At 38.6% G+C, this 14,357-nt stretch overlaps 1 protein-coding gene across 4 annotated transcripts in view; it reads left to right on the top strand.

Annotated features, from left to right (window-relative positions):
- Window positions 1-11,908, top strand: part of nf1a (neurofibromin 1a) — a 132,725-nt gene extending 120,817 nt beyond the window's left edge. For all 4 annotated transcript variants that reach the window (XM_026191696.1, XM_026191695.1, XM_026191697.1 and 1 more), the window contains 9 exons: window positions 106-241; window positions 2,847-3,004; window positions 3,135-3,257; window positions 3,369-3,487; window positions 3,573-3,673; window positions 4,335-4,477; window positions 4,709-4,755; window positions 7,140-7,356; window positions 9,009-11,908. In XM_026191696.1, coding sequence (XP_026047481.1) covers window positions 106-241; window positions 2,847-3,004; window positions 3,135-3,257; window positions 3,369-3,487; window positions 3,573-3,673; window positions 4,335-4,477; window positions 4,709-4,755; window positions 7,140-7,356; window positions 9,009-9,151 — 1,187 coding nt within the window. In that variant the 3' untranslated portion in view covers window positions 9,152-11,908. The remainder of the gene's footprint in view (window positions 1-105; window positions 242-2,846; window positions 3,005-3,134; window positions 3,258-3,368; window positions 3,488-3,572; window positions 3,674-4,334; window positions 4,478-4,708; window positions 4,756-7,139; window positions 7,357-9,008) is intronic.
- Window positions 11,909-14,357: the final 2,449 nt, after the last annotated feature.

Below are 14,357 nucleotides of genomic sequence, written 5' to 3'. Positions count from 1 at the left end.
TATTGAACCAATGTCTGAGCTGTTAACCCTGCGTAGTTGAAGTGGTTTGGATGTGCCCTTCTAACAGCTATGATATCGTAACTAACATTTTGTTGTTTTGTGTAGCACTACTCACTGTATCTGAGGAGGTCCGAAGTCGCTGCAGCCTCAAACACAGGAAGTCACTGTTAATTTCTGACCTCTCCATGGACCCAGTTCCTATGGACACCTTCTCAAGTCATATGACTGATCCTACGTGCAGGTGAGCTCATTAAAAGACAATAAAAACTAAGGACAACAAACTACGGTGGAAGTTAGTTAAAGAGCATCAGTCTGCTCACTGATGCTTCTGTTTTCAATAGTATTCTACTTGTGCTACACCAAATGTGTGTAGAGATGCTTGGCCTCCTTAAAGCTGATGATGAATAAATAAATAAATACTTTAATAAGACAATTTGAAACAATAGTTTTACTAATAATGTATACATTATTATAAAATGCTGTAAATTGCCTGCTGTGAACCACCTGTATTTTTTGTATTATTTTTTAAACTTTTCTTCTGTGCTCTGCACATCTCTGTCAAATCACTACAGTAATTTTAAAGCCAAAAATAAACTTTTACAGACAGGTAAGCCCAAGAAGGCCAGTGACTTCTGAATTCTGTCCCAAATATCACTTGCTATGGCTGGCTATAATTTTAACACACATGCACAGTTCTCTGTGGAGGAATCATTGGCAGAAAGTATTTTTGAACACTGTGTAAAGACAATCATCTTCTTTGCCATCGACTTGGGGAACATGCAATGTTAAAATGAGGGATTCTTGCTTTTCGTATTTTAATGCTTGTTGTTCAGCTGCTGCACTTCATTTGTATTACATTAAAACTATCGTCACCTCTTAATGAGGAAATAAGAGCCTTCCTTCTTCAAACAAGTAGCAAACTTTGTCTGTCTGTGAAATATGCAGAAGTCATTTGTTTAGTTTCTTTTTTTAGGTCTGCTCATACAAAGAAAACAGTTTTCAGTGAATAGATGCCTTCATGGAAACTCCGACATCAGAAAATCACAATTGTCGTTTTCAACTAAAACCAACAATTTGTTTCAACAAAATCAGAATTTTGAGCAGAAAAAAACCTTAAATTTATATTAGTTATATTAATATTGTAAAAGAACCCACCCATCACTTTACTCACACTCTAGATCTTGTTTTAACATATGGCAAAAAAAAAAAAACCCTGAACATTTAACAGTGTTTCCTGAAAACCCTCTTTTGTCTGATCATTTCCTGATTTAAATTTACAATAGTTGGTTACACAGCAGTGGGGAGTAGGTTTCTTCACAGTAGATGTCTTTCTGAAAGCGCTGTAACTAAGTTTAAGAATATAATCCACCCACTGTTATCATCTTCAATGCCCTGTACCAACACAGAGCAGAGCAGCTACCTGAACGCTGCTCCAACAGAGGTCGATTATCTTGTTAATAATTTTACCTCCTTACTATCATCATCATTGTTTATTTATATAGCACTTTAAAAACACACAAGGCTGACCAAAGTGCTGAACAATAGATACTATGTATGACACTGGGTACTGTAGCTCCTGTGAAAAATAGTATCTCAAACCAGAAGTACCTGACTCCGTGGTATAATTCTCAAACACGCAGCCTAAAGCAGATAACTCATAAGCTGGAGAGGAAATGGTGTATCACAAATTTAGAGGATCATCATTTATCCTGGAGAAATAGTTTGTTGCTGTATAAGAAAGCCCTCCACAAACCTCGAACATCTTACACACATTGAAGAAAATAAGAACAACCCCAGGTTTCTCTCCAGCACTGTAGCCAGGCTGACAAAAAGTCAGAGCTCTACTGAGCCAACCATCCCTTTAACGTTAACTAGTAATGAATTCATGATTTCACAAATAAAATTTTAACCATTAGAGAGGAAATGACCCATAATCATCTCACAGATGTAACATTATCTCTGTGCTTGTCTTGCTAGACCTCCGTTCGGCGTTCAATGTTGACCATAATATTCTATTAGAAGAATTAGAGTAAGCTGTAGGCATTACAGGTACTGCGCTGCAGTGGTTTGTATCATGTCTATCTAATAGACTCCAGTTTGTTGTAAATGGAGAGTCCTCTTCACACACTGAGGTTAATTATGGAGTTCCACAGGGTTCTGTGCTAGGACCAATTCTGTTTACATTACACATGCTTCCCTTAGGCAGTGTCAATTTGATGTTAAAGTGCAATCCAGAATCTAAAATGACTACAAAACTTTTAACTGGTGGTTATACCCCTTTCAGCCAGTGTCCCTAACACGCATTTCAGTTTAGGGCCAGTTAAAATTATTTCAATTTTTTTAATTAAGGCTTAAAAGGTTTGCAGTAACTGATTTGTTAATGTCAGTTAAACACAATGTTAGAGACTTCAGGACAGGTCATATTGCAGGGTACACTAAATCTGAGAAACGGAGTTATGACAGTAGGTTTAACAGCTTATTGACACTTGATTGGATTTTGTTCTCCATTTTATCCATCTACTTTTCGTGTGTGTGTGTGTGTGTGTGTGTGTGTGTGTGTGTGTGTGTGTGTGTGTGTGTGTGTGTGTTGTTTTGTTTGGGGTTCTTTTCTCCCATCATGGCACGGATATGTTTTTTGATTGCGGCATCATTTCATGCTCTATTCCTGTAAGTATTAGTTAGTAGTCCAATGTTTAGTTTCATGACCAAAGATAGAACCACAATTCTGTTTGGTTAGTTATCTGTCATTAGGGACAGTTGTCCACCTTCCTCCATTGTGGAATTTCTAGGTTAAAAATGAGTTTGTAACCTACTTGCTAACAATTGTTCTGTTACTGTCCTCTCAGAACTTTGAATGAGACTCAGCCGTGGACATCACCTCAGGTTTCAGAGCGCTACCTTTCAGCTCATTATCCAACAATGGGCCAGATTAGCCCTCGAACACGCAAGTCGATGAGCCTCGACATGGGTCAGCCTTCACAGGCCAACACCAAGAAGCTCTTGGGTATGTCCAATCCCTCAGTTTTTGTTACATCTGTCAGTCTTTCCTTAGAAGGACCCCCCGAATATCTGTGTTAAATCGCCACATTTCAAGTCTTCTCTGTGTGTGTGTGTGTGTGTGTGTTGTTGGCTAGGCACCCGGAAGAGCTTTGATCATCTCATATCAGACTCCAAAGCACCAAAGAGACCAGAAATGGAGTCAGGCATGACTACCCCTCCAAAGATGAGGCGTGTAGCAGAGAACGACTATGAGATAGGTGAGAGTATAGCACAAGGTATTGATCCTAGCACATCCTTCTATGTTTGATATGATTCTGAAGTTTGTTCAAGGACATATTCTATGTGATACCTGATTGTTGTAATTACAGAGACACAGAGAATTGGAAACTCTCACCTTCGCAAGGTGTCTGTATCAGAGTCCAATGTTCTGCTGGACGAGGAGGTGCTTACCGACCCAAAGATCCAGGCTCTGCTGCTCACTGTGCTGGTGAGGAAACACACCATACAGCTTACTTTATATGCTGTTACCTTTCAGTTCATGTTCACTTTTCACTCTTGTTGTTGTTTTTCAGGCCACCCAGGTCAAATACACCACTGATGACTTTGACCAGCGGATTCTGTATGAGTATTTAGCTGAAGCTAGTGTTGTCTTCCCAAAGGTTTTTCCAGTTGTGTAAGTAATGAACATGTCTCGTCCTGGTTATCTTGAGGTTTACTTTTTTTGTTTGTTTGTTTGACCTGAAAAATGTGACCTTTGAATTTTTCAGATATTTTTTGAGTATAAAGGTAAAGTCTTCATGGTTATAACTGGGACCCAATATAAGCAGACAGGATCAAATGGCTGCTGCCAGTCTTCTGTTCTTGTTCAGATTAGGTGAAATTATCCTGGGATATTTTTGGACAATGGTTGATTTTCTGTAGTGGTAGGTCAGGCTTCATTTTGCTCTTAGATAGGGAAGCTTTCCAATCCAATACTTTGCCAATCCACCCCCAGACTCATTAAAGAGCCATTGTTCCATATAGGATGCAGCTTGCTCAGTCTTTTATCTGAATGGTTATCAGCGCCTTCTAACCAATATTTTCAGTTAAAATGTTGGTTTTAACAAATATATCCTACATCAGAACAGACGAACTCTGCTATAGGTGTTCGCTTCACTAAGATTTTATAATGCTGGAAGTTATTTCTCATTTTTACACTCTTTGTGGTAATTGTCAGTGAAAATGCACCTCAATACTTTCAATTAGCAGTAAAACCCTTGAGCTTTTTAAAAGGCTAACTTGTATAACCGCATAACCATGTGCCCCAATATTGTTTTCTCTGTTCACCCTCTCAGCCACAATCTACTGGACTCCAAGATCAACACTGTGCTATCCATGTGCCAGGATATCAATCTCCTGAACCCTGTCCACGGCATTGTCCAGAGTGTGGTGTACCATGAGGAGTCACCCCCCCAGTACCAACCTTCCTATTTACAAAGTAAATTGATTTACAAGCTCTACATGCCAGCCTTCCTAGTTTTGCACTTAGTTATGTCACCTGATGCTGACAGGTACTGAAAATGGATAGAAGCTTGTAGATATTTATTCACTGAGTTGTCTTCCCCCGTTCTTAGAAGCTAAAGAAAAAAGAAGACAATTGGACGTCTTTAACTTTATGAAGATGTTTCACTACTTTCATTCCCTTCTCTTCCTTTCTCTCAATTCACAGGCTTTGGCTTTAATGGACTTTGGAGGTTTGCTGGACCCTTCTCTAAGGTACAAATAACATTTTCCTCTTGTCAATTAGTTATTTTCACTTGGGCCGCTTCAGCTGCCTTGCAGTAGAATTTCAGCTTACTAAGGAAGTACACAGCAGATCTACAACCAGGTTGTCAATTGGTGTGTTGAAATATGAAGCATCAACTCTTGGAAGCACATACATAAATACCAAAAAGTAGCAGAGAGGCTGAAAATGATCTGTGGTCTGCTTTCATGTTGATATTGGATTATGCCGCTTCGGAAAACTAGCAAAACCCAAAACTCAATAATACAGACTCCTGAATTGCATTGACAATACTGACTAAATGACTAATTGACTGAATATTTATTTATTTTCTTATGTTTTTTAATTTTATTTTTAAACGTTGCCCATTTTGATATATTGATATTGAATGGTTCAGCATGGAATCCTAATGTTTACACTTCTACTTTTTTCTGAGGGTGACTGGAATGTTTTTTTTAGTTTTGACATACCAGTTTAAGATCCTGGGAGAACATATGCTTACAAAACTTAAGTTTATACAGAAAGATGTTCAGGGGCCGTATGAATGCTCTATTTCTATCTAACAGACTCTATCACTCAAAAACACACACAGAAAGTGTTTTATTGTCCTTCTCCATCAATTTCTTCCATATTTACTGCATAACATTTTTGAAATGTTTCAGTCGGGTTTCAGGGCCCACAACAGAATCTGCCCTGCTAAAAGTATACAATGATGTGCTCCTGTCAGTTTACTCTGGGGACTGTACCATCCTCCTCCTCAACCTGCACTTTAGTGCTGGTATCAGCTGCAGAGAACTACACTGGTTCAGTTCAGTTTTATTTTGCTATACAGGACCAATCACAACAACAGTTGCCTCAGGGCGCTTTACCTCATACCTGAAAAATTAAACTTTCTCTGTCATCATTGGAAATTATTCTTCAACAGCAACACTTTGCTGTGTACCTCAGGTTCCATCTTATCACTTGTGTAGAAAGAGCATAGAAAAAAGTGCTTGTGCAAATGGGTGTAAATGAGTTGTTTAAAGCGATATATAAGAACCAGTCCATAGTTCAATTTAAATGAGCTAAACACATCAGGTGTGAAAGCACCTTTAAACTCAGAGGGGACCGGACGTTTGCTGTGGTTGGTCAAATCTGCTCTCTCAATTAAGTCTTTTAAAACTAGACTTAAAGCTTATTTTTAGTCATCGGTATTTGAGTTTATCCGAGTCTTTCTGCTCATCGCATCTCCTGTGCCTTTTTTGGGGCATGACTGTGTATGTTTTGCACCCCCAAATATCACTAGTTTCTTATTTATTTCTGTGTTCTCTTGTTTTTTTCCCCATTCTTCTTTTAATACAGCACTTAAGTTTAAAGAACTCTATGCAGTCCTGTATACGTGTACTGTTACTCCTTCCAAAAGAATTCAGAGTGTGAGTAGCAGCCAGGTGCTGCTAATAAAATGCACTTGATAAACCAATCATCAGAAAGTGTCAGCACCTTTAGAAATCCAGTTTTGGCATTATTATTTATTAGTGGAAAGACTCAAACAGTTGCCAATCTTAACTCAAACCATGCAATGGTTTGCACTTAATGAAACTGCAAAATACCTAAAGGCAGGGTACAGAGGCCTCAGGTAGCATGTTAAATGTTTATGACAGTACAAGTAAAGAAAGACTCCAGTGTGGCTTGGTTTGGAGGGATTTCCAGAAGAAAGCCGTTTGTCTCTAAAATGAACATTGCAGCACTGATTAGGTTTGTAAAGATACATCAGAGCAAACCACAAGACTTCTGGAACCATTTTCTTTGAATAAACAAGAACAAATTGGAGATGTTTGTCATTAATTACAGCATCTGGCCACCTTGTTGACCATCAACTCCTCTGTATATTCTAGAGTCAAGGGGCCAACTGTCTGACAGTTAAAACTTGATAAAAACTGGGTCATGTCACAAAAATATTCTTCAGCACACCAGGAAATCTGCAACAGAAAGGTTGAAGAAAGAGAATTAGTTGTTGTTGAAAGCCCAGAGTCCAGCAAGTATTCAAAATAAAAAGTGTCTATGGGAGGTAATCAAATGTCTAAATTAAGAAAACCTCTCATGCGCACAGCAGTTTTGTCAACACCACCAACAGTTTGTTTTCATGACGCAATTAGTAAAGCAATGTTAAATAATTTAAATTATAACCAGTGAAACAGAGCATGTTACCATCCCATCTGAAAAATCCACCCGATAAAGTGTTGACACGGGCCAGATTCTTATGCTCTTTCGGCATTTGGTTGCAGTTGTTATGCAGACGACATTGGGTTTCACTGACTGAGGATGAACCTCGTCTGTGCTGCTGTTAGACCTTGTTACCTGACTCTGATGTTGCTCATTGTGTTTGTTGTTTGTGCAGCAAACCCAGATTCCAGACTACGCTGAGCTGATTGTCAAGTTCTTGGAGGCATTGATTGACAGCTACCTGCCAGCAGCTGACGAGGAACGAGGGGAGGAGCAACTGAGGACACCTACTTCCCCCTACCCTCCTACCAGCCAGAGCCAGCTTAGCATCACTGCCAACCTCAACCTGTCAAACTCGATGACCTCACTGGCCACTTCACAGCACTCACCAGGTGTCCATCTCTCTCTACAACAAAAAGCATACAGTCACTCTAACTCTCTGTATTAAAGCTTCCTGTTTTTTCACCTCGTCTACATGTTTTACTTCATCATCTAGTGAAATCAAATCAAAATGTTCTCATCCAAGTCACAGTCCAGAGAGAAAGCTGGTCACATTCTTGTCCTACGTTACCTCCTTTTGTTTGAAAAGAAATTTCTTGTAAAGGGTTAAATATTTACCAGGAAATTTTCATCAATCATCTCGAGGGGGTTAGATGCTGAGAATTATTTTTTTGGACTAGAATTACTGCTTGCACAAAGAGAAGACTTTGAGACATGCGTAGTGTTACCTCATGTCAGTCGTCTGTCTGTGTCTTGTGTTACAGACAGTAAAACCAAAAAAGTTAATCTGTTAGTGATTAATCATCAAAGAAGATTCACAGAAACATAAAGAGAACGGTTCATGTTACTTGAAGTTGCTCTAAAAACATCTTTCTAAAGGAAAGTAGTCAGTGATGGGAGAGGTGATGTTTTAGATGTTCTGACTTGCACGACATGATCACTCCTGCGATCAAAGAGATCTCAATAAAGTCTCTGACGCAGTACTCACGTCTACCAAACCTTCCACTACACTGATGAAGTGTGGTTAAAAAATACTAAATTTGCATTGTTTCCCTTTTCACCTTTATCTCTAGAACCAGGCTACAGTAACATCAGCAGCTCGTCTATTTAAGAATAGACGAGCTGCTGCAAATTCATAATAAGCGGGCGGTTCCGTCTTCTGCATGCTCAACCCAGGAAGCACCCTTAGCTTAAATAAGCACCCGCTGTGAGGTATGGTTTATAGCTATTTCCACAACAGGTCTGCCTTGGGCCTTGTGTTGTGTGCAGGATGTAACAAAGAACATCTTTCGACACTGTCCTGACCTGATTCTTCAACAGTTTGTTATGAGGTTGAAGGATATAATATAGACATTTTAAGACTACTAGGAAATTAACAGTGAGTGGCAGTTTACTTTATTTGTACAATAAATACATGTCACATATAAAAACAAAAATTCTGTTAAAATGCAACGCAGTATAGAAAGGAAAAGAAACTCAAAGAGCTTATTTGATGTCTGTTTAATTAGACAAACAATATTACAAACAAGCTAAGAGATGTTTCTAGAAAAAAACACATTTACAAACTCTGCAAGTCTACCTAACCAAAAGAATTACCACTCTCAAACTGTTAGCATCCATCCATAAATCCATGTATTGTAGCAGTCATAAGGCACAGGCTAAATAGAGAGACAGTCGTTTTCATTGACAATTTGCATCAACCTAAGATGCAAATTGGACTGGGAGGGAGCCGAAATACCAGAGATAAAGTCCACACACTGAGACGACATGCAAGCTCCACACAGAAAGGGCCCCTGGATGTAGATGCAGGACCGTCTTGCTGTGAGGCGACAGTGCTAACCGCTGCACCACGTCTTCTTCGCAGTACCTTTCATTCATCAGACTTGTAAATGTTTTAATTAGATAATTTCCCAAGATTAGAAACATGTGGTTGGTCTCAATAACAATATAATCTAAAGAGATTTTAAGAAAAATGAAATGGTCGAGAAAACAATCCCAGACGAAGGGAATGCCTTTAAAGCCTGTCATCCCTGTGTTCCTCCAGGTGTAGATAAGGAGAATGTCCAGTTGTCCCCCAGCTCAGCTTTGTCCAGTGGAGGTCGTACTCGCCATGGTTCAGCCAGTCAGGTCCAGAAGCAGCGCAGTGCTGGCAGCTTCAAGAGACCCAGCATCAAGAAGATTGTCTGATCGACCAGAGAAGACAGCTGCCCCGTCACACATATACTTTCTTTCTCCCCCTCTCCACCTGTCCCAGGCCTGCCAGGCCTCATGCTGCACTCCACATTTACTCTTTAGTTCCTCCTTCACGGTTGTTGCTTTGGCAGAACAGGTGATCGTGTGTTTCGTAACAAGGAGGAATATTAGCAAGGGCAAACTTGAATTCTGCTGCTTGATTTTTATTTATTTTATAATTTTTTTATCATTATAATTGTTTTCTTTCTTTCTTTTTTTTTCTCAAATCTTTAAATTTAGAGAGTACATGGTGTCAGACAGGCTCCTTCTCTTCATAGGGACAGTGTTTGGAAACACTTTAACTGTCCTGCAGTGAGGGAAGCCACACTTTAAGTGGAAAACACTGAAGGGAAAACCGTGTGAATGGATTTGGATGTCGACTGTGATGTGTCTCAGTTGGCACAGTCCAAACAGGAAGTCTCTGACTTCAGGCAAGTCCCTTGGCCTTCCTCCAGACTAAATATTCCAGTGTCAGTGAGATGGACCAAACGACAACAGTAAATAGGTGATTGGGTGTGTCTGCGAGAAAAGACCTCTTCTCTGGACATCTCAGCTCCCCTCTCCCAGTACTGTACATATGTTACATAGATTATGTATAACTAGTCCTTAGTTCTAATTTAGATGTGGATGTTTTCTCCATGGTGTGCCTTTGTCAGGGTTTTTCAATGTGTACAATTTGTAAAGTAAAATTAAAATCTTGCTGGGGACAAAGACCAGGTACTAATCTTGGAGGCGAGCCATCCATATCTTCACAAGTTCACCAAGCTATGTCACGACAGGCCTCCAATGATCATCAAATATACAATCATCAATATACCCTGCTGCCTGAAAATATTTATCTTGTACAAGTAGATCATAGTACACGATTCATCTATTTACTTTCCATAAACTGTCTTTCAACATGAAGATTGCAAAACACTAGAGAAAATGCATCTGTAAATAGCTGCGAGCTTTCGGGTTTGTTTGGTTTTTCTGTCCTCGTGTTTTTTGTTGATATTTTATTATGAACTGTATTTTTTTTAGCAGCATAGCATTAAATTTGTTTACACATGGACCATGAAAATTGAGTAATAGGCAATAATCCTCAACTCTCAAACTTTGTCAACCTCTACCTTTTTTTTTTTCCTTCACACAAACCGGAAGAACACATTACTGTCAGCTTGGTGCAATATGTGGCCAACTTCTGAGTTACTTGTTCAAATAGAGATTTAACTCATAGTGGACAGCGTGGTGTCTAGGTGTGTTTCATCTCGGCAGTCTGAGCTGGATCCTTGAAAGGAAAGTCCAACCAGTAAGCAGCTTCGTCTGTTAGAGGAGTTGACTGTGCTCTTCTGTTTTTAAATCTGACTAAAGTCACCACTGTTCCCTTCTGTACGAAAGTGAAAATCAAAAAACTCGTCACTGTCATGCAGCCAGAGTCTTGCCTTCTACTTGGCTCATAAACGAGCCGTAGCTCACGTCCTGAGCCTCTGCCGTTTTGAGCTTTCAGTGATCTTTGCTGTGCAATCATCATTTTCATAACAAAATTATTTACTCACAGAAACTCATTACCTTTATTATTCAGGATGATTTTCAAAATAAATGTATTTTATTGACACTTTGTTTTATCAGCAAACATTACCAGTATTGAAATAATAATATTCGTGTTTACTTTTCATGTTCTTATAAACATTGATTTTGAAAATAAGCCTAAAACAGACATTTTTTTTTTAAATTGTGATTATAGCCATCAGCTGCTTTATCCCCAGATGTCTTTGCTAAGATGGAGTATTAAGTAATCGTCCATCTGCCCGGCCCTTAAAACCATGTCTGAATCCCATCTACTGGACAGAAACTGGTTCTGAATTATGTCAACAGTGTCAGAAGCACCTGTTTCCAAGATGTAGGTGTCATGTTATCTTTATATACGCCTGATAGCTCACAGCAGTACCAAAAAGTGTAAAATTAGACAATTTTCTACAAAATTACCCAAAACAATAGGTCACAGAGCAGAACAAAGCACTAAGACTGTGACTTATGGTTCATTTCTATAGCTCCTTTGACCTTTTCTGAGAACAAAATGTTTGATCAAAGAGGGTGACAAAGTGACTGACTATAGTGGCAACTGACAGTGCTGGACATTTACTTTATATGTAGCTGCCCACAAAAAAGATCAGGTATTCAGAAAGAAATGGGCATCATACCCCGCTCCATTTGGTATGGTTTTCTAGCATTACTGAAAAATGGTGAAATAAAATGTGGTTTCGGTTTCAGTCCTTTAAAGTAATTCCAGAGCTCCCAGTCCGCATGATCATAGAGATGACAGGTCTTCACTTGCAGAGACTGAGCAGATTCTTTGGGGGAAGTACGTGGTAGTAAATGCTTTTCATCTGTGTGGCTTTAGAACGGTCTACATAACAAGAATTGTGTTTCAGCTCATTTACTACATATCACGGGAACTGTGCATCACTGCTGACTGTTTTCAAAGCATGCTGTTGTGTTTTAGATGCTGTACTGCAGTTCTAACTTTCAGGGCAGCCTGCATGTGGTAATAGAAAGTGAGATAACAAAACAAATCTGCAGTACAACCCAACACGTCTCTACGTGCAATGGTGTCAAAGTATAAGAAACCGGAATGGTTTACTTTTACACTCACACTGTTCCACTCACTACATATGTTGGTCACAATACTCCAAAAATTGTTCACAATTAAAATTAAATCATTAAAAATTATTGGCTCTTTCATTATTGGGTTTTTTAAACTGCCAGTCATTGCTATCGTTATTGTCTTTCCATTATTATTATTACTCTTCACAATAACAATAAACCTCTGACAACACGAGCAGTCACGACGGTCAGTATAGATTACTTAACCTGCCTTGCAGGCTGATCTGGATGTTGGAACCTGTAGCTGTTTTGAGAAAATGACTTGCTTTGGAAGTGATCACAAAATTTGTAGTGACACTGTGTCCTGGACCTGTGCAGTTAGTCAAAACACTTTAATCTATGCATAAAAAGAGTTGAGTATTGTTGAACAACTATGAATTTATTTTAAACATATTTTTTAAAGATTAATGTCATTTGTTGATACATCTGTGAATCGGTCGCAACAGATTTCTTTCCTTGTCTTGTAGTGGTCTGACAGGATGTTATTTTCTACTGTGCATGTAGCTCTTTCAGTCAGTATATCATGAGATTTGTCATAAAGGAGATAGAGAAATCCTTTAATGAAGGATGTTTAGTTAAATAAATGAACACATGAAACGTGACTTCTTATGTTGGCCTCCATGAGGCCATCGCTAACAGATTTTCTTGTATAAAATCAAAGAGTCAAATTCAAACAAGAAATATGTATTGCTGAAGTCCTAACATAGTTTTAAAGTACCAGAAATTAATAAATGCCCAAAGAGTCCCATTGATGTACAATCTGAAAGGGCCTGGAGGAAAAAAACATTTCTGAATGTTCCAGTGGGCTTCAGTCTTGCAGCTTTCTGGTCAGAGTGCTGAAAATGCAGGTGACTCTGGACACTTGACAGTTCTTCTATGTCAACTTCAGGCTACACAATTTGTCCATCTGAAATACTCATTCTGTCAGAATAGATGGTAATAGAGACCAAAATGTTTTGCCTTAGTTTGACAGAGACGTATAATTGGATCCATCAATATTGCTTCCTGACGAATCGTAGCATGGTGCCTTTCATGATTTGTGAGATGTCATTAGGATGGATTTAAAAGGAAGTGGCTGCTGGGAACAAGAAAAGTGTTGTCTGACCCTAGCTCCCTCATCCACTTTTCTCATTTCCAGTGTGTAAATCCTCTCCTATAGTCTTAGCCCCTTACACCCAAAACATGAGTGGTGGCGGCGCAAATGCAAGGAGAAATGAGTCACCACAGCACCTGTCTACAATGAACATGAACGTCAGTGTTTATAAAAAAAAAAAAATTCACACTGACGTGATGAGAATGTATGGATGCAATTTTTTATACACTGGATGTGTATAGTTAAATCACGCCATCATTCATCTGAGAACTGCAACTTTCATGCAGAGATGGATTTCCAGGTCACAGGCAGATGTGAAACTAGAGACTGTCAAAGATGGGCTGTTAGTGCACTCTGTATTACTGTTGGTTGTAGAAGTTGTATTATGAGGTAAAAAATAAGGTAACCATTCTGTCAGATTGATTGTCATCCAATGTGAATTTAATAATGGGAATTTAAAAAAGAAACAAAACAAAAAAAACCATCAAATGTGATGTCATGTAATATTTTGTCTCTAATCCTGGCATTAGAAAGTGTTGGTGGTATGACTCACAGCTGTATAACTGCTAAAAAAAAAGCCCTTCCTATCATTTGAAGCATCTCCAGACCTCGAAGCTACTGATGATACTGAACAGATACCACGAGTGTGATGTGTTAAAATCTTATTTGACATCAGATTTTCCCAAATATTTTCTAGAGCCACACTGCAGTCACTGAGATTATGTAACTAGGCCTCCTCTAAGATCAAAATGCAGCATCAAGTTTTCTCTCTTCTTTTTCTTTTGACCCTTCAATTTGTTAAAACTCAATGAGAAACTTATGAGATGTGGATCATACAATCACTGATGCTGTTAAGGGACATATTTCTTTAGAGTTCAGTGTCAGAATTGCATTGAAACATCTCACGAGTAAGTCTGCTCACCACTCCTCACAAGTGAACTGTTGTTAAAGATATACTACAGAACTATGTCCACAGCCATCCGGTCAAAGAATCAGCTACTATACCTTTAACCAAACACAATCAGGAAACATCTGAAGGTCAGCTGTATTTGAGGAACAAGGCAACGGGTTTCCATTATTTCCAGGTTTTAGTTTGACTTGTGTGAATGAAACTATTAAAAATATATATCCATAACCTCTGACACAAGTGGTTAACTTGCACTAATTTAAAAATGGTCATGGGTTTGTAAAGATGAAAAACCTCAAAATGCGGCATGTTTTATTTGATGTTATGCAAAATTCAATGTCTGTAGAGTATTAGCCGGAGTTTTGTTTTTAATGCAGTATGTGTGGAATTGTAAATACTTTGTGTACAATTTGAGATGGTATATTTACTATACTGTACATATGTGTGACATTGTATCATTTTGTTTTTGTAAAACAGTTAGTTTCTGTATAATAATAAACAAATTTAACTACTCC

The sequence above is a fragment of the Astatotilapia calliptera genome, chromosome 14 (assembly GCF_900246225.1).
Source record: "Astatotilapia calliptera chromosome 14, fAstCal1.2, whole genome shotgun sequence".
NCBI classification, from domain to species: domain Eukaryota; kingdom Metazoa; phylum Chordata; class Actinopteri; order Cichliformes; family Cichlidae; genus Astatotilapia; species Astatotilapia calliptera.
This window is presented reverse-complemented; position numbering and strand designations above follow the sequence as displayed.